The 24697-nt window shown below is 56.7% G+C and overlaps 1 protein-coding gene across 6 annotated transcripts in view; it reads left to right on the top strand.

The window, feature by feature from the left end:
* The window catches only part of LOC134509691 (E3 ubiquitin-protein ligase rnf213-alpha-like), a 43554-nt gene extending 31315 nt beyond the window's left edge, over positions 1-12239 (top strand). For 2 of the 6 annotated variants that reach the window (XM_063322284.1, XM_063322285.1), the window contains 24 exons: positions 89-262; positions 889-1061; positions 1143-1239; positions 1325-1439; positions 1665-1848; positions 2218-2426; positions 2632-2733; positions 3006-3221; positions 4020-4101; positions 4417-4451; positions 5144-5238; positions 5420-5570; positions 5663-5831; positions 6189-6280; positions 6807-7064; positions 7265-7400; positions 7889-7972; positions 8228-8396; positions 8625-8820; positions 9643-9720; positions 9969-10169; positions 10648-10737; positions 10987-11147; positions 11601-12239. In XM_063322284.1, the coding sequence (XP_063178354.1) occupies positions 89-262; positions 889-1061; positions 1143-1239; positions 1325-1439; positions 1665-1848; positions 2218-2426; positions 2632-2733; positions 3006-3221; positions 4020-4101; positions 4417-4451; positions 5144-5238; positions 5420-5570; positions 5663-5831; positions 6189-6280; positions 6807-7064; positions 7265-7400; positions 7889-7972; positions 8228-8396; positions 8625-8820; positions 9643-9720; positions 9969-10169; positions 10648-10737; positions 10987-11147; positions 11601-11793 (3460 nt within the window). In that variant the 3' untranslated portion in view covers positions 11794-12239. Of the gene's footprint in view, positions 1-88; positions 263-888; positions 1062-1142; positions 1240-1324; positions 1440-1664; positions 1849-2217; positions 2427-2631; positions 2734-3005; positions 3222-3955; positions 4102-4280; positions 4452-5143; positions 5239-5419; positions 5571-5662; positions 5832-6188; positions 6281-6806; positions 7065-7264; positions 7401-7888; positions 7973-8227; positions 8397-8624; positions 8821-9642; positions 9721-9968; positions 10170-10647; positions 10738-10986; positions 11148-11600 lie in introns of those variants that run through there. The other 4 variants (XM_063322286.1, XM_063322289.1, XM_063322288.1 and 1 more) reach the window with 4 other exon arrangements.
* The last annotated feature ends 12458 nt before the right edge of the window (positions 12240-24697 follow it).

Raw genomic sequence — 24697 nt, 5'->3', positions numbered from 1 at the left:
GTGGACATTAGGCAGAAGCTCACCCACGCCCCTTCCTCAAATCTGGCAGCAACACTGAGCTGCCTCTTCTTTTGGTGGTGTCCCTCAGGAAGGGTGTGAAGGAATGCAAGAGCTGCCTGCGGGAGATCACTGACCCGGCGGAGCTGCCCTGCGGCCACATCTTCTGCACTGCCTGCATCCTGGAGTGGGCAAACAAGCAGTGTAAGATCTGCAAAGAGGAATTCCCAGAGGATTACAGACCCACAGCTTCAGAGGCCACGAGGTATCCCAGTGCTGGCAAAAAAACTGCCTGTCTCGAGTGCCTTCATTTTAAATATTGGGATAGAAGATGCTGGGCTGGAGCTCCTCTGCTGTGAGGACAGCCTGAGAGAGTTGGAGGGAGTTCAGCCTGGAGAAGAGAAGGCTCTGGGGAGACCTTTGAGCCCCTTCCAGTACCTAAAGGGGCTCCAGGAAAGCTGGGGAGGGACTCTGGATCAGGGAGTGGAGCAATAGGACAAGGGGGAACGGTTTTAAACTGAAAGAATGGAGATTTAGATGAGATATTAGGAAGAAATTCTTTGCTGTGAGGGTGGTGAGCCCCTGGCCCAGGTTGCCCAGAGAAGCTGTGGCTGTCCCATCCCTGGATGTGTTCAAGGGCAGGTTGGACGGGACGTTGATCAACCAGGTCTAGTGGGAGGTGTTCCTGCCCAGGGCAGGGGGGTTGGAACTGGATGATCTTTAAGGTCCCTTCCAACCCGAACCATTCTATGATTCCATGATTCTGTGGTGCCTGAACAAATGGCCATATCATCTCCCTGGTTTGTGTCCTGTTCTCTGCAGAGAGAGGGACGCTGTTTCTTTCCTTGATTGGAGGTTGACCATGAGTCTCGGTTTTCTTCTTCCCTGCAGGGAAGCTGTTGCCTGTCACAACAAATTCAGGAGGAAATGCAATTCCTTCTTCGTTGAGTTCATCACCATGTACTTTTTGGGAGACAGAGAGGCACCGTCTGCCAAAATCATTCAGCGACTGATACAGTTTGTGGCTTGCAAACCCAACCCTGAGCATCAGGCAGGGAAAAAGGGTAAAAGAGCCTGATTCCACTACCTGGCTCTGACCTTGCACTCTTGGAAGTCAAATAACGGGTGTCATCCTTCCTTCCTAGTGTACAAGCCAAAAAGTGAGTTGTCACCCTTCGAAGAGTGCATGGACAGCAGTCCTACCATCCAGTCCTCCCTCCTGAAGCTGCTGCTGCGATGCGGGTCAGCCCCGAGGTTGCTCCCAAACCCCATTGCTGAACCCCTCGGCCACGTGGAGGCCAATGGTCTGTGTCCTTTTCTGCCACAGGTTCAACAACGTCAAGGTTCACTTGGAAGAATACCTGTCCCAGATGGAGGAAAAGATACTATCCAACCAAAGTCACGTGGACCACTTCTACTTCATGGTGGTGCACTGTTTGGAGGTGAGTGCCTGTTGGGATGCACTGGGAATCCCAACAAACACCATAACTTGGAGCTACCACCCCAGCTAAAACATATTAATCACATTAATTATCCCCCCTCCACATCTTTTTATGGGTGAGGAGCCAAAGGAGGAGCTCACCTGAAAGATGACGAGAAGGCGCAAGGAGCTGCTCAGTTATAACCCACCTTCAGACTCTTAAAAATTGTTCCCCTCTCTCGAGCAGGATTTTATGTATCCTTCTTCTGAAGAAGACGTCAGCCAGCTTGCTGAAAACTGCCTCTCCACCGCAGACCTGGCTGCTTTCTGCAAGCCCGAGGTCTCGAGGATTAACACCCTCCAGTTCATTGCCCAGCTCCGGCTCTCCATCAGGCACGTGGCCACCGTGCTTGGCAGACGGATGCTTTCCGGTGAGTCCTTTTGCTTAGTGTAGCAGAAGAACTGTGCCTACCCCTAAGGAGGTCTAGAACAAGCCCCCAGAAGGTCTAGTTTTGGAGGGATTGGCTGGAAAATGACTGTTTTTATGAAAATGGAAGTTGTTTTGGACAAACTTCCTAAGTCTTCAGTCCCCAAATGCACTGTGTTCTCCAAGTATTTCTCTACGTATTAAGGCACCCTCTGTACCTTGGCTTGAAGCCATGTTCCAGCCTGTGGGGAGAAGATCCTCCTGCAACCTAGATCCTACTGCAACCTAAAGAGCTGTAGGAGCTGTGTTGGTGAAGGACACATGTGACGTTCCACCACTGGGGACTTGGCCTAATGAAAAACCTTCTTTCCAGCTGCAGATCCCAATGCGCCTGCCACAGAGGGGAATGAGAAAGAGCAAGACCTGGTGAATGCAATGAAGAAGCTGGTGGTGCAGGCTCCAACTCCATGGCCTCAGGTGTTCCTCATCAGAAACCTCTGTGACATCTATGGGCTAGCCTCTATGTGGAAGATCCTCCAGGTGGAGAAGTGGATTTTACCCCAAGGAGTAGAAATTTCGCAGGTGGGTTATTTCTTGAGAGCCTTGTGCCAAAGCTGAGTTGAGGAGGGTAGGATTTGCCGAGCTCAAGCCTTCTTAAATTGACTCACGCGGCTCCCTTCCAGTTGAGGAGAACAACAGGCCCCCGTAAGGTGTAGTCAACCTCCTCTTCATGCCCTTCCACTTGCTTCTTAGGATAGCAATAGCAATGTCCATCTGTGTTTTTCAGGATAGAAGCACCTGGTCAAATACAACACTGATGTTTTCAGTGCTGGACAAAGCACAAAAGCAGCTAAAACCCAAAGATTCCACTGAAAATCAGAGCTTGACTGTGAGTATCCATCGTCTCTATAACAGAAGGTTTCCATGGTTTTTCGTCTGGAATCGTTGGTTGGTCTGGAACTGTTATTTGGTCTGAAACCTCTTGGAAACAGGAGGTTTCCGTCTGTGCTGACGGAGGGCTGCGGCAGCTCCCTGCTGTCAGGGGACACAAATGGGACTTAGCATGAACACTGAAGCTCAGCGGTGAAGCCAGAAGACTCCTCACAGGGAGGTGCCATGCCAGTTGCCTTCACTTACATCTGTTTTGTTCAACTTTTGTAGTCTGTCATGAGACAAATGGAGAACATCCTCCACTTGCCACCTATCCCAGATGAGCTGCTGGAAGACAAACTGAAGAAGATCATGGATGCTTTGGGTGACAGTGAAGACCCAGGCCTGCTGGAGGTGGTCTTCCACACTGCGCTCAGTCTGGCCTTGTATCCAGGCCACATCACTCAGCTCCTCAAGAACATCTGCTTCAAGCCTGAAGTGGTGAAGGTGAGTCACGAGGCCGAGATGCACAGCTCTCTCCACCCCACAGTCCGAGCGCAAGGTCTCCTGGCAGATAGGCTTTGTTTCGGTCAGATTGTTGCTTTGTAGATCAATGTTCCTCTTCCTTCTTGTTCCTTGGGCTGAGAAGTAACTGCGACCATCCAGCCTGGTCTTCTTCAAAAGTGGATGAGATAGATGTATGGTCTTTGGGAAAAGCCCATCTGTCTTCTGACTCGAGGGGAGCTGAGGACCTGGCAGAGCTTTATTGGTGGAGATTAGGTGGTTTGAAGGCCAGCCTGAGCATCCTCCTTCTGCCAAAGGTCTTCCGTCACTCAGATGATGATGAAGACACTCATTCCTGAGCTGGGCTTCCCCTCAGGTCTGTCCATGCCTGAGTTGTTCCGCTTCTTTGAGGGCTGCAGGAAGCAACCAGGACATCATGCTGCTTTTCTTGGAAGTGAAAGCAACAGCCACCTCTAGATCCTCTCCCTTCCCACCAAGGCCGTGTTTGGCCCATGGGGCATTCAGTTTCCAGAATCAAAACTCATAAATAATTAGGACTTTTGGGGACTTTCCTCACATCTGGTGACTCCAGCCTCACGTCTCCCTGACTGATGTACCTTGCTCCCTCACTTAGTCCCCATTCCCTCACCAGAACTTTCTCCCCAGTGACAGTGGCTGTGCAGGAGGACCCTTCCTCCCCACTGTTTGCTTTAGAAGCAGAATTGTTCCTTGGATAGGTGTGATGTGAGCCAGGAAGATGGTTGCCCCACACCTCACTTTGTATCGCGGTTCCTTTCCAAGGGGTCTTACCTTCCCACCATGCCTGGAGACCTGCTTTTTGATGTGGAGAACTGGAAAATTGGTGCAAGAGAGAAGATTTGGAGTAAGTACTGGGGGAATGTTTCTCCGCCCGTGCATGTGGGGGACCCACCAGGAGCCGCCTGAGACTGGCCAGGGGGTGGAGGGAAGGGATTAAAGACTCCTGAAGGCCATCTCTGTCCTTCTGTTGAGTCCTTCTTGACCTCCACCTTGGTGGAGCAATTTTGGGTCCCTTTTTGACAGGCTCTGGGAGAGGCACATGGTGGGGCTGGATGCCGGGAGGTGGAAGCCAGGCCTGTCACCCTCTTGGTGAGCATCTGGCCATCATGTAGGTTGTTGTGGGAGACGACTGACTAACCATCTCCTCTTTCACACGTAGCTTGTCAGTGTGGCTCGTACTGGATTGTCACCGATGTAAGTGTCCCCTTCTGGCTGGTGGTCTTTGCAACTCTGTCTTGCGTTTCTCATTGCATCTCTGTCACCTGCATGGGAAAAAGACAGGCTTGGGATGAGCTTCTCGGGTCTTCTTCTGGCTCCCAGAGTTGCCCGTCACCTTTGCACCATCTTGAAACACATAGAATCATACATCTTGGCCTCTTGGGCCAGCTGTTTCTACTGGGTGGCAAGTGTAGGTGCTCCTCCTGCTGCTCTGTTCCCCTCCTAATGTGGACTCCAATGTCACCTCCTTGCCAAGTGGTCCTTTAGCTGCAAGGCTCAGAAGCCAGCTGGGTTCTTCTCCAAGCCAGCTGGCTCTTCTCCAAGCTGGCTGGGGTCTTCCCCCAGCGAGGCACTAAGCTAAGTGGAGCTGGGACTTGTATCTCCCCACGGGAGCAGTGGAGCAAAGCGGGTGCTTCCAGGTCTTGGTTACTCTCTTGGTTACCCAAATTGATGCCTAGATGTGTCCTGCCAATGGTAGGAAGAATCAGGTCGGCCTGGAGATGTTTGCTCATAGACACACGTCCCCTCCTGCTGCTCGTTAGCTGTTGCAATGTTCCCATGTAGAAAGCCAAAGTCCAGGAGGACATGTAAACCCCCTGGGTGCCCTCAGCTTTTGCTAGATACCTTCAGCACCTGGGTGGGCTTCCAACCTTCTTGTCCCAATGCAGTGTGGACTTCCCATGGAAGTGAAGAAATGCAAGTGTGGTGCCACCGTTGGGGGAACCAACCACAAACCTGAGACAGGCTTCACGCAGAAGGAAATGTAAGTCCACCCTCCCAGCTCCGCAGCCCCGGAGGGCTTCAACTGTCCACCCATCCCTCCCGCAGAGCTATGGGCACAGGGAAAATGCCGCGGCTGGCCAAAGAAAAGGTCTCTGCGTCCCGTGGTCCCACCATGGAACCTAACAAAAGACGTGGTGGGTAATTGCTCTTTCTGAACGCAGCACCAAGGACAAAACGGAGAAAGGGTACATCCTGGAGAGCCCTCTCTCACAGAGGAATGAGCTGGAGAGGTGCCTGTCACCCGCCTGTGTCAGTCTTGCGAGAGCTCTGCTCCATTCATCCCTCCTTCTAGGGGTCCATGCTGACAAAAAGGTGAGCAACCACCATGCCGTGATGGCTCAGCCTAGCTTGGGAGGAGGAGATCTTCTTGAGAGCCTAACGGAGGAACCTGCCCTGTCTCACAGGCAATTCTAGACCTGATGAAAGAGGAACCGGAGGATGTGGAAGAGTTCTTCTGGGGCCACCTTCAGAAAGACATGGCGTGCCTGGCAGAGGCGCTCAGCAGGAACACGGAGGATGCTGTGTTGACTGTCCATCTGTTTCTACAGCACCTGAGCAATGACAACCCAGCAGGTAGGGGGATGCTGGGAAGCTCTGGGAGGTCACCAGCAGGCTTGCAGTGGTTGGGTTTTATCCGGGACCGGTGTCATTGGTTCCTCCTTCCCGGGACAGTCTCCATCCCAGGAAACTGGTGAGAGGACAGGGAGGACCATGAGGGCAGTGAGCTCATCCAAAGCACTCAGCCCAGACCAGCTTGAGGGCATGAGCAGACTAGGAGATAGTTTGCTCCAAGTAGGCATCTGTGTCATCCCTTGGTCCCTCTTATTTCTACATCATCTTACTCCTTGCCGTCAAGGAACACAACAGAACTCCAGGCTTCCCCAGGGTCTACAGGGTAAAAGCTCACGTATTCCATTGTGTCTTCTACAGACAAGAGTGTAGCCTTGAGCATCCTGCATGAGAAAAAGGACCGAGAAGAATGGGAAACCTCTTTCAAAGCCCTGGCTCAGCCCTTCTTCCAGGTACACTTGTGGCCAGCTGCTGCTCGCAGCTATCATGTACCCAAAGTGCTGCTTTGCTGGTGGTCGCGTCCATGTCCAAACATATCTGCTAGGTATGCTTGTGGCCAGCTGCTGCTCACAGGTATCATGTACCCAAAGTGCTGCTTTGCTGGTGGTCATGTCCATGCCCAGACATATCTGCTGAGGTCAAGGTGTTCCCACGTCCAAGAAAAGAGATTTGTCCCCTCAGTTTTGGATCAGGACCTAGTCCTGGTGTGGTGTCCTGCAGAGAGCTGGCTTCTTGGATGCTTTTTATATGCCGATTCAGATCCTCCTTGGAAACCAGTTGTGTTTCTTCCCTTGGAGAAAATCACCTGTGGGTTTCTCCCCGGACAGTTCTGTTCTTGTCTCTTTGGTGTCAAGTTCTCACCATGCTCCCCACATCTCCAGAGTCCTCATTGCTTTTCTTTGCCCTAAGACCCCATGAATCCCCTCAGGCTGCTTTGGTAAGGAGGGGTGGCTCCTAATGACCGTTGGGTTCTTGCAGGAACTGGAGCAGAGCCTTAATTCTGTCAAGGAGCAGAGGATGAGTGAAGGTCCTCATGGCTCCAGCCTTCTCCTGAAAATAGCTTCTGGCCAGACACTACCTTTCCAAGACCTGCCGAGTCAGGGGTTGATCAACCAGCCCTGCATGTGGAGATTTGAACAGAAGACGACCATCCAGACCTTGATGCATTTCCTACAGCAGGAAGTTGGAGAGGGCACTGGAAACCCGTACCCCATTCTACTGGAACTCCTGTCAAAGGTTGGCTTTAGGAACATCCCCTCACTACCAAAGCAAATGGATTAGATTCAGCCTGGTTGGTGTCCATGGGGCACTGGGGTAATTTTTCCCCCCTCCATGTTTCTTTGGAGCATCCAAGCAAGACAAGTCCTCCTCCAGGTTACCCTGTGGTGCCAAATGGGATTCCTGTCCCTTGAATCACACTGAATTTTCTTTTCCAGCTTGAGAACATCCAACATGTCCGACACCTGCCCGACATTTTCCGTCTGCAGAATGCCCTGATCCACTTCTTCCAAAGCAGCCATAAAGGGGAAGACTACACAGTCCGGCAATTCCTGGACCAGCCTGAACTTTCAGGTGCCATATGAAATTCCATCATGCCCAGGACACAGGCATTAGCCACCCCTCAGCACCCAGATGCTCCGCTGAGAAGCTGCTGCCACAGTTTGTGTGATGGAGCCAACTCGGCCAACACAAGAGCGGCCCATCAAGGCTGAGCGTGCCTCTGCGGGAGCAGTTTGGGGAGGGAATTTAGGGGAGGGTGGGGGTCTGAGGAATCGAGATGGATCCAGGGCAGATTCTTTCTCCTGGGGCATTTGGGGCTTGACGAAGTTCTTCCACCATGAGCAAGCAGGATGGGTGAGACAGGCTTTTCAGCTCCTAAGTCACGGTGCCTGGTTGATTGATGTCACACGTGGTCCAACACAGCCCAGCTTGAGCCAGCTCAGAGCATGGTTTGCTGTGACATGTCCAATGATATGTCGGTTGGAGACATCCTTTGACATAACATGTCTCCTGGGAGGATGCTTTGACAGGGCCATTTTCTCCTCTCTCTGTGCCCACAGAGGACCAGCGTTTGGCTTTCAGCAGAGCTATAGAGACCATACGGAAAGTTTGGAGCAATATTAAAATGAACCCATCCAGCTCAGGTACGTGCTCGTCTTCTGGGAAGAAAGAGGGATGTCATGTCCCTCTTTCCTTGGTCATTTCTTCTAGAGATGCTCGCAAGCTGAGCTACTTCTGCAGCTGCCCTTCCTCACAAACGTGCTGAGATTGCTCGATTTCCACCACCTAAAAACAAATTAAAAACCCTCCTGAAAATACAAAAGCTAATAAAAAACCCTTCCAATGAAAGGGTGAATTTCCCCTGGGATCCAGTGGAAGACCATTCAACTCTTTTATAGGCATCACCATCCTGCTGGACCTCTCGCCGAACAACATCAACACCAACACCGCTGTCCTTCATCTCCTCCCCACCCAACCATCTATCAGCCATCTGGTGACCACGTTCCTCATCCAGCTGCAAAACAGCTGCATTGACACAGCCGCGCGGGTGACCAGGGAGAGGCAACGGTGGGTCTGGAGCCACTTGCCCCAGGGCTTCTCCATCTCCTTCAGCCTCCATAAAGTTTCCATGAAAGGTTTTCAGGGCTGGTGTGGGGTTTGCAGGGAGCTGTGGTGGCCAGGCAATGCCATTACAAGGTCCTGGTGGCTTGGTGTTCAGCAAAGCAGGTCCTTGATGGCAGGGTAGGACGAGGCCAGAGTTTCTGTAACCACACAGAGCAACCTTTTCTCTCCCAGATCCATCTCCGCAGAAGAGGTGAAGCCCTCCTCGGTACTGGCCATAACCAAGAGTGATCTGGTAACCATGGCGCTCGCCAACTTGCAGTACGAGATAGATGAAGAAGGCACCAAGACAACCTACTTTGACTTCCAAATGCTGCAGCGGCAAGTGGTTCATCGCTTCATCAGCGGAAAGCCCATCATCAAGGCTCAGGTGAGCTCAGCAGCGGCCAGGTTGGCTTGTCCCAGTTCAGCGGTAGGGTTGGGGTCTCTTCCCAGCCTCTTCTATGTGCCTTTCGGGAGTCAGCAGACTCAACTGAAGGCATTGGCAGATGCCTGTTGTGCATCTGTCTCTGTTCCTCGGGTTTTGAAGGACTGCCATGGCCAGAAACCACTTCTGTGGTCATGAAATGGTGGCCTGAAAGGTAGCATGAAGACCTACAGCCCTGTCTTTTGGGAAGGGGAAGCCACCCTTGTTTCTTTGAGAATGAGGGAGGAGTTGGTAGCTGTCCAAAGAACTTCAAGAGGCATGTTTCAGGGCTACGTATGGTCCCACGTGGGACTCTGAATCACCTTGGAGGAGCACATCTTTGGCTGGGGTTGTTGGTCTCCCTTCTGTGAAAATGAAGCCTGGAGCTGGTGGGAAAAGAGGACTTGAGGACACTAGAACCAGGCTGTCCTGCAGCAACTGGTGTGTGCGTGCACTCCTAAAGGTGGAGATCAGTCCATGCTGGCTGTTCCCAGGACCTTTTTGGTCCTTGGGAATAGCTCCCAAGAGGACTTTATCACCTTGCTGGAGACGGAGGTGAGGCTGCAAGTTCCCCAGGTCCTCCTTCACGGACATGCCTTCCTCCAGCCGTCTGGACACCCCTTGATCTCCACAACCCCACAGTGGCCCCAGGAGGCCATCAATCACCTCCTGCAGAACCCTCGGGGACATCCCATGGGCTCACATGTGCCCAGCTGAGCTTCTCTGCTGGCCCCCATTAAGTGGCACCAGGCATGTTCCTAACCATCTGTTCCAAACCCTTTCCAGACGGCTCCATCCATCGCCCTCAACAATGTTAGGACCCTCCAGGCCACCAAGATGAAAGTCAGGAACCAGCTGTTCCAGGTAGGAAATGGGTTGCTGGTCTTCTCCTCCATCCAGACTCTGAGGTCTCCTTTCAAGTCCCATGACACAATGGGCGCACAGAGACCGGGCAGACATGTGGGAAGACCCATGGCCACCTCAATCAGGAGGCTGGACACCTAGCAGGACCCAGTTCTCCTGCGCTGGGGGGGACAAGCAGGTTGGGAGGGCATCATGTTGTGGTGGTCCCAGCCCTCTCTGGGTCACTTCTATGCCCTTCTTACTGCCAGGAGCCGCTCAGTGTCAACCAGCAGAAACGCATCATGGAAGAGGCCCGCTCAGTCAATGCCCTCTCCAAGGCCCTGGCCACCCTGAAGGTGGCTGCTGAATTCCTGGCAGTGACAGGTGGTGACCCGGAGCGCCTGCTGTCCGAGTACGTCCAGCAGGACCTAAGGATGGATGCTGATGCAAAACAATTCCACGACGTGCCGGTGGGTGAGGGGCAAGTGGGTAATGGGACCCTCATGTTCTCCCCTTGATGGCCACGCCTGCCACTCTGGGCAGGGCTTCACGTCCCCTGTGGCTCCCACCACCTTCACATACTCTAAGGTCCCCAGATCTGGTGTCCATGAAGGTTTGGGGGTTCCCTGCTCAGAGCAAAGAGGTCCTGGGCACCTATGTGGGTTTAAAAGCTTGGCTGAGTGGTGCCAGGTCTTCATGCTGGGGCCACCAACACCTTGGGGAACACCTTAGGCACTGTGGACATCCCAGAGCACCTCTGTGGGGGACACCGGTGATGTGGGAGCCAAGGGTTGGTAGATGAGCTGGCCTGGATGCTTGAACTGGGCAGTTGAGGTGCAGCCATCAGGGGATTTTGGTGGCCCAATGTGTCCTGCAGGACATGCTGAAGTTGAGTGTGGATATGACCTTTCCAAGGAGCTGAATGCCTGTGCCTCTGTCCTTCTTCAGGTGGTGCCCAACACTCGTCTGAAGCACCTCCTGTCACTGTGGCAGGTCCTGGCAGCTCGCAGGTCCATGCTGTTGGTACAAATGAACCAGGTGAGGGCGAGGAGGTTGCGGGAGTAGATAGGGCTTGCTCCCCTGGGAGGAGAAAGGAAACCCACATCACTGCAGCCAAGCAGCACTTTTGACATCCCTCTCCCTTCCCTGGGGAAAGTCAAGGTCTCTGGCCCAGCCTGAAGATAATCCACTCCTCCTGGGCACTTTCAAGACTGGCTCATGTCTTGGAAGCTCTCTGGCCCTGATACGAGGTTCAAAGACACGAGAGGGTTGTGGTGGTCTTTGCAGGATCCCTTCTGCCTGGTACCCAGGCAGTTCCAAGAAGAGCTGGATGCAAGGGAAGCAAAAGCCCTGGCCTCTGCACTGTCCAACACCAACCTCGACATCTTCCTCCTTGAGCTTCACGAGATGATTATGGTGGCACTGTCCAGATTTGAGCCTGAATATGAGTAAGTCCAGATCATATCCTGGGACAACCAGAGCGGTGGCAGAAGTTGCAGCTTCCTGCAAGGGTTTGGTTGGGGAGGGACCTCGGAAGGTCTCTGGTCCAAATCCTGCCCCAGGCAGGTTGCTCAAGGCCTCGTCTGGTTGCGTGTTAGTGGATCTCTGTCTTTGGAGATGCTCGTCCCAAGGTGGCATCACCCCTGATGGGAAGAGAGCTGATGCCCAACCAGCAGCTGCCCCATTGATTCCTGATGCTGCTGGACATACTGGTGTGACCTCTTGCAGGAGGCGTTGGCCATTGTTAACCAGCAATCTAGGCCACCATTGAGAGCCACCATTGACCAGCAACCTTGATTAAGACAGTTCTTATTGTTGACAGCCATGGCTCGTGGCTGAGGGTGGTGGGACATCCATCCCATCTCCACCCACTCACATCCCCCACTCTACCTCACCCACAGGCTGAAGGACGCCTTTAAATTCTTCCTGGAAGACAACCAAGTCCCTGCCACCTCTGTGGCCACCATCACAGATGCCCTGGACCCAGACATTCCTGTCAAGAACATCCTCTCCGTCTGGAGGACGGCTGCGAAGACCAGCAAGATCAATGTCCCTGCCCACAGCCAGGAGAGGCCAGCCCAAGGCAGACATTAGCCCCCTTCTCACAATGACCCTGCTGGTGGCTTGTCCCCATGGTCACAGAAGAAACATCTGTCCCCTAATCCCAGCTCTCCTGGAGCAGCTTGAGCCGCTGAACCCCACAAATCCTGCTCTCCCACTGCCTGAACTTGGGTGAGAAGCTCTCACCTGGACCCACCACTGCCCCCATGAGAACCCCGAGCATCCCCTCCCCACCAACCCTGCCAAACCACAGCAGGAACCTGGAAAATATCCCTGTGGACACATTCCCAACACCACTATCTCTGTCCTCAGATGGCCAGCTCTGCCCCCTGGCAGCCCCAGTGGTGTGCGAGGTGATGGAGCCCCTCTACCTCCCCAGTGCTGGCCAAGGGGTGCTTCTATGTGTCCTGTGCCCATCGTTGGTGGCCTTCATCCTGCCTTGTCCCTCCTGTCCCTTCCCGCATCATTAAACGCTCAAGAACCCATCTTGGTTTCGTGTTGTTCCCAAAATGGTGGTGGAGGGGACCAACCTCGTGTCATGGGTGTGACTGGACCTTCTAGGGGCCACCATGGGGCTCAAGGGGCCTCCAGAGAGGCGGCGTTGGAGGAGCTGGAAGCCTGAGCCTCCCCACAACGGGGAGTGGTCTCTACAACTGGCCAGTGCCAAGAAAGGCCACCCTGCCTGGAGCTGCCCCCAGTGGTCCCAGTGTGCCCCAGTGTCCCCAAGGGTTTGACTTGTGTGGTGAGCTCCTTCCCTCCGTGTTCCTGGGGAAGGAAGTCCATGCCCAAGCCTCCATGCTCTCCACACCCTACAGGTATTTATAGACATTGATGGGATCTCCCCCAGTGTCTTCTCCAAGCTGGACCATCCCAGTGCCCTCAGCCTCTCCCCCTAGGAGAAGATGGTCCAGTCACATCATCATCTTGGTGGCCCTTCCCAAAGGAGAAGGAGAGTTTAAAGCTCTCCTGAAGTCTGGCCAGCTTGTTGGTGAAGACCCACTTGGTCAGGTGAATCTCATCAGCTCCCAAGGGCTTCTCAAAGGTAGACCCATGATCACGGAAGCTCAAACCAGCCACACAACCAGATGCTCCAGGCTCTTCATTATCTTCCCTGGGGTCTCTCCAGTATGTTCATGTCTTTCTCGTACTGTGACTCAGTCCTCCAGGTGTGGCCTCAGCAGAAAAGAGGGGAAGGACCACCTCCCTCCGCCATGAGCCACCTTTGCGGCAAGGGCTCCTGGTTCATGGGCAACTTGGTGTCCACTGGGACCTTTTCTACAGAGATCCTTTCCAGCCAGGTGTCTCCATCCTGTCCTGATCCTGGCAGTTGTCCCTCCCCATGGGAAGGACTTTGCACTTCCTTTGGTAGAAGCACATGAGACTTCTGTCAGCCCGTATCTCCAGCCTGTTGAGGTTCCTCTGGGTGGCTACAGGGCCCTTTGGTGTCTCAGCTGCTCCTCCCAGTTTGGTGGCACTGGAAAATTTGCAGATGTTCAGCCAGTGGACAACCCACCTCACTGCTCATCCAACTCATACATAAACAGCTTCTCTAGGAAGATCTTATGGGAGACAGTGTTGAAAGTCTTCCTGAAGACCAGGTAGACAACAGCCACTGCTCTCACCTCATCTATGAGACCAGCCATTGCATTGTAGACGTTTATCAAGTTGGTCAAGCGTAACTTCTCCTTGGTGAGGCCACATGATGCCTCCTGATGATTTTATCATCCTTCACGTGCCTGGAAACGGTTTCCAGGATTAGTTGCTCCACCACCTTCCTGGAGGAAGTCCCTGCTGGCCCCACAACTGCTTCTCCACAGCAGCTGGTGACGTTGGGGTGGTGACGTGTGCAGGAGATGAGGGAGGCAGGAGGAGCTCCTGGACCACAGCAAATGCTCCCTCCCTCAGGCCCTCAGCCACCCCCAGGGCCATCGCTTGGACAATGTCCCCATGGCCACATCCACTGAGATTAGATATGGCAAATGCTGGCCGGTAATGGCCGTCTGAAAACACCTCCCCTTGAGAAGGAAGGACCGGCCACCTGGCTTGTGCAACGCCCACAGGGCTTTTGATACATAAACCACACAAAACAGCAGGTTTCCACCCAAAAAAAAAGGTCACACCTACTTTGTGGTCACTTTTTGAAGGCACATCTTATATATCACTGTGTGTCCTCAGTGCAGCCCACCGTGGCTGTCTACAAGGTGAAGGTGGCCACAGGTAACACACTCAAAGGTGGGACCCACAACTCCATCACCTTAGTGGGCAGTCACGGAGAGAGACGCTGGATGACCATCAATTGCATGGTCCTGCCGGGGACAGTGAGCGTGGGGATGGTGACACAAGTGGTGGCATGAACTGTCCTGGGGGTCCCAGCATGGGTTTTACTGGGCAGGGTAGGAAAAGGGCTGGGTCATCTCCGAAGTTTTGAGGGGGATGGTGGGAAGGTGCCTCAGGGATGGTGGGAAGGGGTCTTGGGGGATGGTGGGACGGGGTCTTGGGGGGGGTGGTGGGAAGGGGTCTTGGGGGATGGAAGATAATGTCCTGAGGGAGGGGTGGGGGGAAGGTGGGAAATGGTCTTGGGCAGATGGAAGGAAAGGGGTCCTGGGTGGTGGATGAAAGGGATCTTGGGGGAATGGAGGAAAGAGGTCCTGGGGTGATGGTGGGAAGTGGTCTTGAGGGGATAAAGGGGTCCTGGGGGGGTGGTGAAACAAGATGCTGGGTGGGATGGAGGAAAGGAATCCCAGGGGAACGGAGGAAAACGGTCCTGAGAGGATAGAGGAAAGGGGGTTTGGGGAGATGGAGGAAAGGAGTCCTACAGGATGGAGGAAAAAGATTGTGGGGGTGATGGGAAGTGGTCTTGGGGAGATGAAGGAAAGGGGTTCTAGAGGATGGAGGAAAAAGATCAGTCACTCGCTGAGACAAACAGCTCTGGTGCTGGCATGTCAGCAGCAGAGCTGGACGATTGCAGTGAAAAGGAGCTTTACCTAAGCTTTTCTGACGGCCCAGGCAGAGTGGTAGGGACCCACAGCTCGCACAAGGGCAGCTGACGAGGCAGGGCAGAGTCTGCAGCAGCAGCGGCCAGCCCCCACCCCCTTAAAAGGAGGCCTTAGGGAGCACGAGTGACCAGGAGCGTGGTGACCAGGACAGGCAAACAGGACGTGGCACGTCAGCCAGGGCATGGCACAGCAGTCTGCGCGGCAGTTCGTGCGGAAGGGCGCAGAAAGCTCGGGAGGGAAGCTCAGCCATAGTCTCTACCCGGAAGATGCAGCTTCCTGCATCTTCTGCACTTGCCAGAGCAGACGTGGCCATACAAAGAGAGCTCCTGCAGAAGCACACAGCCACCCAGGTCTCTGGCTGCAGGGAGTGTCTTAACCTCTCGGGGCTAGTGGATGGTAGAAGAGATGACAGCTGGGTGAGGTGCGACCGGGTGGATGATCTACTCAGCCTGGCAGCAGAGCTAAAAGAAAGGCTGCAGAGCATCAGGGAGTGTGAGAAAGAAGCAGATTGGTGGAATCAGGCTCTGACCTCCCCGAGGAAAAAAACAGAAGAGCCATCAAAAAAAACCCAAGCTGAAGGAGATCTGGTACCCTTCTGCCAGACTGAAGGCAGTGGCCAAAAGGAGGCCAGTGAATGGAGAGGGCAAGCGAACTCCCTCCTTGCCCACATCCCCTAACCAGGTGCGTCTGCAAAACAGGTATGAGGCTCTTGAGGAGATAGGCCAACCCCTGGATGGCATGGGAGATGGTTTGGCTACACCAGAAGAGATGCCAAGACCAGTAAGGCCTACCCGCAGTTTAAAAACCGCCTCCACGAGGAAGAAGAGGCGGGTTGTGTGCAATCTGTCAACACTTGCCTCCATGGCTGGTGTCACCACCACAGTTTTGGGTTTATTCGACAATGGGATGGCCTATATGGCACCAGGCTTTTTGGCGTCGGATGGGGCTCATCTTTCTGAAAGGGGGAAGAGAGTGTTGGCATTCCAGAGATGTGGTGGGATGGCTCTTATGATTGGAGTGCCGGAATGGAGGGATACAGAATCCTCAGGAAGGACAGGCTGGGGAGACAAGCAGGGGGTATTGCCCTCTATGTCAGTGAACAGCTGGAGTGCATGGAGCTCCACCTGGGGATGGACGAAAACTCAACAGAGAGCTTACGGGTCAAGATTAAAGGGAACACAGGGGCAGGTGACATTACAGTAGGGGTCTGCTACTGGCCACCTGACTAGGATGATAGAGCGGATGAGGCCCTCCACAGACAGGTAAGAGCAGCATCACATTCACAGGCCCTGTCATCATGGGGGACTTCAACGACCCCAATATTTGTTGGAAAGACAACAGAGCGGGGACAAGAAATCCAGGAACTTCTTGGAATGTGTCGATGACAACTTTCTTCTTCAAATGGTAGAGGAGCCAACGAGGAGAGGAACTACACTGGACCTTGTCCTTACCAACAAGGAGGGGCTGGTGGGGAATGTGAAGCTCAAGGGTAGCCTTGGCTGCAGTGATCTTGAACCAGTAGAATTCAAGATCTTTCGGGTAGCGAGGAGCGTACTCAGAAAGCTCACTACCCTGGAATTCCGGAGAGCAGACTTTGGTCCCTTGAGGGACCTGCTTGGCAGGGTAACATGGAAAAAAGTACTGGAGGGAAGAGGGGCCCAAGGAAGCTGGTTATTTGTCAAGGATCACCTCCTTCAAGCTCAGGAGCGGTGCATGCCAAGAAAGAAGAGGTCAGGCAAAAAAGCCAGGAGGGCTGCCTGGATTAACAAGGAGCTCCTGGACACTCTCAAAAGCAAAAGGGAGGCCTACAGAGGCTCCAATGACTGATAAAACACCAATATGCTCCTCTCTGGGCATCAGCCCCATGGAGGTGGAAACTTGCCTCTCACCCCGCCTCCAGGGGTGCTGCGGGGCAGAGGGGTGCAGGAGGAGGCCCAGTACATGGATGAGGGCGTGTGAGCTTTCTGCCCCCATGTTGCCCCATTGCACACCCTGGGGCGCCATCAGAGCCTGGGGGCACCTCATCTCACTCTGTATCCACTTTGCATGTGGGAGATCCTGGCTTCCGTCCCCAGCACCTCCAAGGGGGTTCTTCCCTGAATGCCCAGCCTCAGGGAAAGGCTGGAGCTGGAGCCTCTGGTCCTCTGCAGGCACTGTGGGCCTGCCCTGCCCAGCCAGGGTCTGGCTGTGGGGTGAGGAGGGCTGTGTGCGCTGCCTCTTTGGAGCCCCCTCTCAGAAGAGAGGTGGGCAGCTGTGCTGAACCTGAGCTCAGCTCACTGCCCTGCACCACACACCCACCCGAGACGTGCCCCTTCCCCACCGCCATGTCTTTGGGCTCTGGTTTCTTCCAGCCACCCTCGGGGAGACACTAAAGCACCTGGGCAGGGAAGCACAGCTCTGGCTCAAAGGCTTTTAATAAGAACCAATATGGGGGCCCCTGTGTAAAAACAGGGGAATCAAAATCAAGGAAACCCCTGGCAGTTTCTGCTGCCCGTGGGAAAAGGGAGAGGGTTCCCTGGTGCTCACGGCTCTCCCAGCTGCACAGACGTCTCCTCCCTCCTGGCTGCCCCCAGCTGCACTGCAGGGACGGGCTCTCCTGGCCAGGGGCTCAGGGACCGTTGTGCACTGAGCTCCGGTGTCACAGCCTCTGTGTCCTCAGGGGGATGTGCCACAGACACCTCTTCAGCATCGTCATAGCCCGTGCTCTCTGGGGACAGGGACCAGCCATCCCCCTTAGCTCTGGGGGCACCAGCACCTCTCTGGACCTGCAAGCAGCAAGGCAGGCCATTGCATGTTCACCCCATGGGGTGCCTCTCCTGGGCTGTACATCACCTTCCTCCCTTCTCCTCAGCAGCCATGAGATGTTCAGCTCCCTCTCCACCCATGGTCCAAGGAAAAACTCCTGGGGCAGGTTCCCCATCCCAGCACGTTGGGCTCTCAGTGTGACAGTGATTCAACCAGCACCGGGGATGCCACTCCAGGAATGGGCAGCTCTTTATTTTCCCTCTCACCTTCAAGGGTATCCGTGGGTCCAGCTCCTTCCTCTGCCACCCTGGCCATTTCCCAGTCTTCCTGCCCAGGGGAAGGATCCTCCCCAGGATCAGAAACCTCCCTGGCATCATCATAGCCATCAGCTGGGTCACCTCCAGGCAGGACAGGGACGTCTGAAAGGTGAGGGGAGCTGATGACAGTGAGAAGATGTGTTCTGCAGAGCAGAGGATGGGAGGACGTGCAGGGACGTGGGGCTCCGACATTGGTGTTTGCAGCCCCACAGGAGATCCCGCCCGTCCTCCCAGCACCGACAGTGACACTCAGTGACACTGCTGTCCATCACATGTCTGCAGGGAGGAGACATCCACCCCTTCTTGCACCCATTACCTGGTGCTGGCCATGGACCATCCTCCTCCTCGCTGTCCCCGGGGTAGGGCTGCAGCTTGCTCAGGGACCCCTCTGAATAGGAGCCTGGAGAGAGGCCCAGCAGGTGTTAGGGGAGTGCGCTCTGCTGACCCAGCTTGTGCTCAGTGCTGCTGGGGATGTGGGACCCACAGAGCCACGGCTGCACAGGGACGAGGGCTCAGGACTCACCCTGCTGCCCTGGGACAAAGCCCATCTCCAAGGGCCTGCCAGAGCTGCCCTGGGACAGCCCCTTCCCTCACCCCTCAGGTGTCCCCCAGGGTGCAGGGGCAGGCAGAGAGGGGCTGTCCCCAAATGGGACGCGCAGAGCAGGTGGGGAGAAAGCTTCTCTCCTGGGCCCAGGACATGGGTGCTCCCCACACAGATCCAACAGCCCCACAACCGCACGAACCATGGGTTAGGGGGCTGCAGGGGTCAACCCTGGGTGGCAGCCAGGGGAAAGAGCACTGTAGATGTGTCCTCAATGAGGGACGCACATCAACCTGAGCCGCTGAACCTTGCCTGCTTCTGCCATGCTGGGATGGAAATAATCTCCTCGCACACAGTCTCAGGGAAGGGCTCCTGAGCTCTCTCAGAGCCTGTGGACAGAGGTAGGGCTGGCCCAGGGATGGTCAGAGAGGGGATGGGATCCCGCAGAGAGCACACACTCTTGTCCCCCCAGCTCTGCCTCTCCCACTCACTGACACCCCACGGCACCCCTGGCCTTGCCAGCAGGCATCTTCCCCTGGGAAGGGACCCACCTCTGCGCCCAGCCCTGGCGCTTCGCACTTGCCCGGCCAGGAGGGCCAGGAGCAGGCAGACAAGGGCTCCCAGGATGATGCACATGATGACGGGCAATGAGACTCTCCCGCTGCCGGTCAGACGGCCCCGCGGGGGATCTGCATGGCAGGAACACAGAAAGGGCAGCACCAGGCCTGGGAGAGGTGAGGGGCCGGCACACCCCAGTCCTGACCCCCATTACATACCGGGTTTCAGGGGATAAGGGATGGGGAAGCTCCCACCTGACTGGGTGAATGACAGCCCTCCCCAGCCTCCCGCCCCACAGCTACCCCGCTGCCTCCTCCTGGGAGTTTCACAGCCCAGCAAGGAGCCCCTTCCCTCTGGCTGTTTGTCACAGCCTGGCCCCAAGAAGACCCAGCGCTGGTGGGGAGGACGGGTTACCTGCTGGAGGGGTTGGTGCTGCCGTCCTGGGTGCATCTGCAGAGGAGGAGAAGGAGAGCTGGGCTGAGAGGTTGGGGGTGCAGGTACCAGGGAGCCTCCTCTCTGACACACCGTGTGTGTGTGTGTGTGCGCGCACGTGTGCATGTGCAGACATCCCTGCCACATCCCACCCAAATCGCCCCTCCTGCACGACTGGTGAGCATGGCCAGGAAGGAGCGCAGGGCCCAGAGCAGGGACAGAGCCGGCAGCCCGGGAGATGCCCCTGGGGGCTGCAGGGCCCTGCGGGCAGAAGCTGGAGGACACCCAGCCCCACAGAAGCTGCTGCCCACTCGGCAAAAGGCTCTCCTGCTCTGCAGGGATGGCCTTGCTCTCAGGAGCTCTGGAGCCATGATGGCAGCTAATGGGGTAAAGGGCTCCCTGTGAGGTGTCCCAGCCCTGCCGCCCACCTGAGCAGTTCACGGCCACATCCTCCTCATGGTGGCAGGCACCGCTGTCCCCAGGCCGGGCCCAGCAGTCCTGCAGAGATGGCTCTGTGCCCCGGCACTCCACCTGCTCCAGCCAGATGGGGACGCTCCCCTCCCCAAATGCAGCCTCGGCCAGGGCAGACACCACAGGGCCACAGCCCAGCTGCCTGCATGCCACCTCGGCATCCCGCATGTCCCAAGAGTCGTCACACACCGTCCCCCAGGAGCCGCGGTGCCACACCTCCACTCGGCCGGAGCACCCCTTCTCCCCTCCATGGCACGAATCTTCTCCCTGTCTGGAGAAGGCAGAGAGCTCCCAGGGCAGCGGGACAGCAGGCAGAGCCCTGCCAGGCGAGAGGGGCATGCAGAGGAGCAGCTACCTGTGCAGCTCGGGGTGCTGGGGCACGCAGCCATTGGGGCCGGGGGCGATCTGGCTGACTCCCTGCAGAGGGAAACGCTGTGGCGAAGGGGCTGCTGCAGGGGGGTGTGCAGCAGAGAGCGGGGCTCAGCTCAGCTCGTGCCACCCACCCATTGCAGCAGCTGAACCCTGGTCCTTCTGGGGACACACACAACAATGTGGGGGACCCTGACTGCTCAGCTCCTAAGGGACCGTTGTGTTTCCAGGGACCCTCTGTCCCCGCAGCCCAGCTCCTTGCATGCCAGCGACACAGTTCCAGGAGTCATGGAGTTGGAGCAAACGCTCCCCCACGTCCCATTGTAGAAAACCTGCAGGCGCCCGGAGCAGTTGGTGCCCTTCTCCAGCCTCAGGGCCATGAACTCTGGGAGGAAAGGCAGCGAGGGGGAACAGGCTGGTCTGGGGCTGGGGGAGCAGGGACACCCCTGCACCCGCCAGGCCCTCAGACAGGCAAAGGCACGTCCAGCAAGTCCCCCTTGCACCCACCGACAGAGAAATGTCCCTGATGGACAGACACCCCTGCCCTCCCTGTGGACTGTCAGGGGCAGCTGAGCTCCCCAGGGACCCCCGGTGGGACTGAGGGCACCTGTGCATGGGTGTCCCCACGATGGCCTTTGTCAGGGGCTCAGAGCTGGCCAGGAACAGCCTCAGCCGTGTCCGGCTCTCCCCTCGTCCCGGCCTGCCTGGGCACTGGGCTCCCACCACAGCTCCAGGAACACACCTGAGCAGACGACTCCTGCGTCCTCTTTGTGCCCGCAGTCGTGCTGCCCCCAGGACCCTGCCGGGCAGTCCCAGAGAGCAGCTTCGGCCCCGGAGCAGTTCACGCTCTCCAGCCAGATCTGAGCGGAGCCTTCCCCGAAGCGAGCGGAGCCAACCGCCTCCAGCGCCCCTCCGCAGCCCAGCTGGCGGCAAACGACGGCAGCATCAGACAGGTCCCAGCCATCATCGCAGACGCTCCCCCAGCTGCCCTGGTAGTAGATCTCCACTCTCCCAGCGCAGCGCCCAGGCCCGTTCACCAGCCGCACCTGACGGCTCCCTGTAGCAGGAGGAAACCCCGGCTGTCGTCAAGGGCTGGCTGCCCACCCAGCCCAGAGCCTGGGGGGGCCGTGCAGCGCCACTCACCCCAGCAAACGACCCCCACGTCCTCGGCAATCCCTGCTTCCAGCGCACTCTCAGGCAGGGAGGTGTTGCAGAGGGCCAGGCTGGCCTCGTGCCCTGCACACCGCACCCCGCGCAACCCCACGGGACCCGTCCCTCTCTGAGCCTTCGGGGGGTTGTAGGCTGCCTCTGCCTCTCCGCACTGCAGCTGCCGGCACACCACGCTGGCCTCCTGCACGTCCCACTGCTCATCCAGGACTCTGCCCCACGTCCCGTGCTGGAAGATCTCCACTCGCCCGTCGCACGGGCTTCCTCCACCCACCAGCCGCAGGGATGCGAAGCGAGCTGGGCCTGGGGAGAGCAGCCATGCCCCAGCCCTTGGCGGCATCGGGGAGCCCGGCAGCCTGCAGCACGTCTCCAGGCTCTGGCACCCTTGCAGGAGGGCCTTGGAGCTCGCCTGCCTGCCGCCAGCCCTCTGTGGGGAGCTTCTGAGCCAGAGCCTTGCACTGCCACAGGGTCCCCTGCTTTGGGAGCATTTAAGAGGAAAACAGAGTAACCGAGTGTTTTCCTGCACTCACCTGAGCATATGACAGCAGCGTCGTTCTCATGGGAGCACGGCGAGGCCCCCAGGGCAGTCACTGGGCACTCTCCCAGGTGGGCTTCAGTCCCGTCACAGTGGAAGGAGTCTCTCCAGACAGGGCCAGTTCCTCTCCCAAAACGCCCTCCTTTAGGAATGGACTCAGCAAACCCGCAGTTGAGGTGACGGCAGAGAACGTGGGCGTCCAAGTGATCCCAGTGGGAGGCACAGAGGGTGCCCCAGGCCCCCTGCACATGGACCTCCACCCTCCCCTCACACGCCATGCTGCCGTTCACCAGCCTGAACCCTGTGAACTCTGGACAGAGAAGGATGAGACAGGGCAGACTTGTGCTTTTGCTGCCTTGGGTGGTTGAGGGCAAATGGACACCCTGCCTTTCTCCTCCTTCTGCACCATTTTAGGGCTGCAGACAAACATTCAAGGTCAGGTCTACTGGGGCTCTGAGCAACCTGATCTAGTTGAAGATGTCCCTGCTGGTTGCAGGCAAGTTGGACTAGATGACATTGAAAGGTCCCTTCCAACCCAAACCATCCTATGGTTCTGTGATCACCCCTTCTGCCCTCACACCCAGCACAGCACAGTCCCGTCCCTGCTCCCCCATCATCAGCACACCCCCGGTGGTAACACCCTGCCCTGAGTCCTTACGTGTGCAGGTGACACCAGCAGCATTTGCGTGGGTGCAGGGCTGCTCCCTGGCGGAACCCGTGGGGCAGGAGCTGAGAAGGGATTCATTCCCCACACACTGCAGCTCTCTGTCCACATGGGACCAGCCCCTTCTCCAAAGTGAGCTGCCCCGGGGATAGACAGGGCTGTGCCACACTGCAACTCTCTGCAGACCACGTCGGCAGCTTTGGGACCAAAGTCGGAGTCACAGACATTTTTCCACTGGCTCCCATCATGAATCTCTACTCGTCCTGAGCAGGGATTGTCCCCTCCAACCAGCCGGACAAATCCTGGAGTAACCAAAGAACCCTGTGAGTTCCCACAGCCCTCTGGCAGCTACATACCCATGTCCCACCTGGCCTGCAAGGTGGCCACAGGCAAAGAGACCCATGACCCTCCCAGCATCTCCCAGTGGGTGCTGATGGCACAGATATACCAGGGACACCCTGCTCCTCTGCCCAAGAACAGGGCTTTTTCCCTTTGAACGGCCCCTTTGCTTTGGTTGAGGGACTTGTGTCTGCCAGGAGGCACAACCCAAAAGCCACTGGCCACTCTGCACCCTTCTCTGGGGCTGTGGGTGGCCGCGTGAGCAGCTCTCGGTGCCTCTGGCACAGGGGAACCTGGCCCTCAGCAATGCCAGACAGGTGCTGGCTGAATTGGAGAAGAAAGATGAGAACCAACAAAAAATGCGGGCATTGAGGGGGATTCATCTCCCAGCCCCAGGCACCAACTGAGGGTGGGATGAACCATCTTGGGGCCCAGCAGTGGGTGGAACCCCACTGGTCTTTCCTCAGGGACCAGGGACACCGGCAATGACAGTCCCAGCTTGGCAGTGTGACCAGCAACAGAGGACCCTGCCCTGGCAGCCGTTCATTGCTCCCTGAGGGCACAGCCAGGTCCCTTCTCCTGTCCCAGTCCCAAAGGTGGGGAAGAGATTGGCTCCTTACCTGAGCAAGTCACCCCAGCATCCTCACCATGATGACAGTAGCTTTGACCCCATCCACAGTGTCTACAGTCAGACAGGGCCAACTCTGTGCCGTGACACTTAACATCATCCATCCAAATGGGGCCAGATCCTGGCCCAAAGTGTGCTTCAGCATAAGCTTTGACAGCGGACCCACAGCCCAGCTGCTTACAAACCACTGCAGCATCATTTGTGTCCCAGGAGTCATCACACACGGTCCCCCACTGGCCCTGGGGTTTTACCTCCACTCTCCCAGCACAGCGTCCGCCGCCATTCTCCAGCCTCACCTGCGCAGCCCCTTTAGCCCCCAAGATGGGACTGGTCAGGAGAGCACCGAGTCCCAGAGTGCAGGTCTGGGGTACCCCCTGCCTGTCACAGGCACCAGGATGGGAGCCCTCTCCCCTCCAGGCTCTCCCTGGGGATGTGTGGGCGTCCCCCCACTCCCCATGGGCTGTGCAGGCTGGGGGTGCTAACTCCAGACCCGCCCGGCCATTTTCTGTCCCACAGCCCTCAGCACCTCTTCCCACCTCAAAGGGCCCCTGCCCACGCCCACCCAAAACCTGTATCCCCAGGCCGTGCGCAGGGCACCTGCTCCTCCCCAGCCCAGCACCCCTTAACGGCATCATGGAGACACCCTCTCCCACCCAGATGGACACAGGCAAAGGCACAGGGTCCATAGACCTGAGCTCCTTCTGACCCTCATGTCAGCGGCACTTGGAAAGAAACCCTCTTCCCAAAGGGCTCTTGATGACCCCACTGGTACCCGATGGCCCTGGGCTGTGGGAAAAGGGAGCCGGCACTTACCTCTGCAGAGCTGCACCCAGAGGAGCAGCCACAGCACCCGAGGGGACAGGAGTCCCACCATTCCCATCCTGAGCCTCCTGCCCTGCTGACACAGCCCTGCTCTTCCCCACTCCCTGTCACAGCCCCTGGGGACTCATGGGGACAACGATGATGGGAGGGTAGTATATCTCTGCAGATGCCGACCCTGCTGCGGAAGGAGCCAATCGAAGCAGCAGCACCTTTTTAGACGTTATCGGGAGCTATCTCCCCTCCGACACAGCCCAGCCCGCCAATGAACTTCTCCAGCGCTGTTCATGACCATATATGAGGGACATATATGTCCCACTGCCGGTGTCATGGTCGCTGTGGTGGCGGATCATCAT

Source organism: Chroicocephalus ridibundus, unplaced genomic scaffold, assembly GCF_963924245.1.
Source record: "Chroicocephalus ridibundus unplaced genomic scaffold, bChrRid1.1 SCAFFOLD_26, whole genome shotgun sequence".
NCBI classification, from domain to species: domain Eukaryota; kingdom Metazoa; phylum Chordata; class Aves; order Charadriiformes; family Laridae; genus Chroicocephalus; species Chroicocephalus ridibundus.
This window is presented reverse-complemented; position numbering and strand designations above follow the sequence as displayed.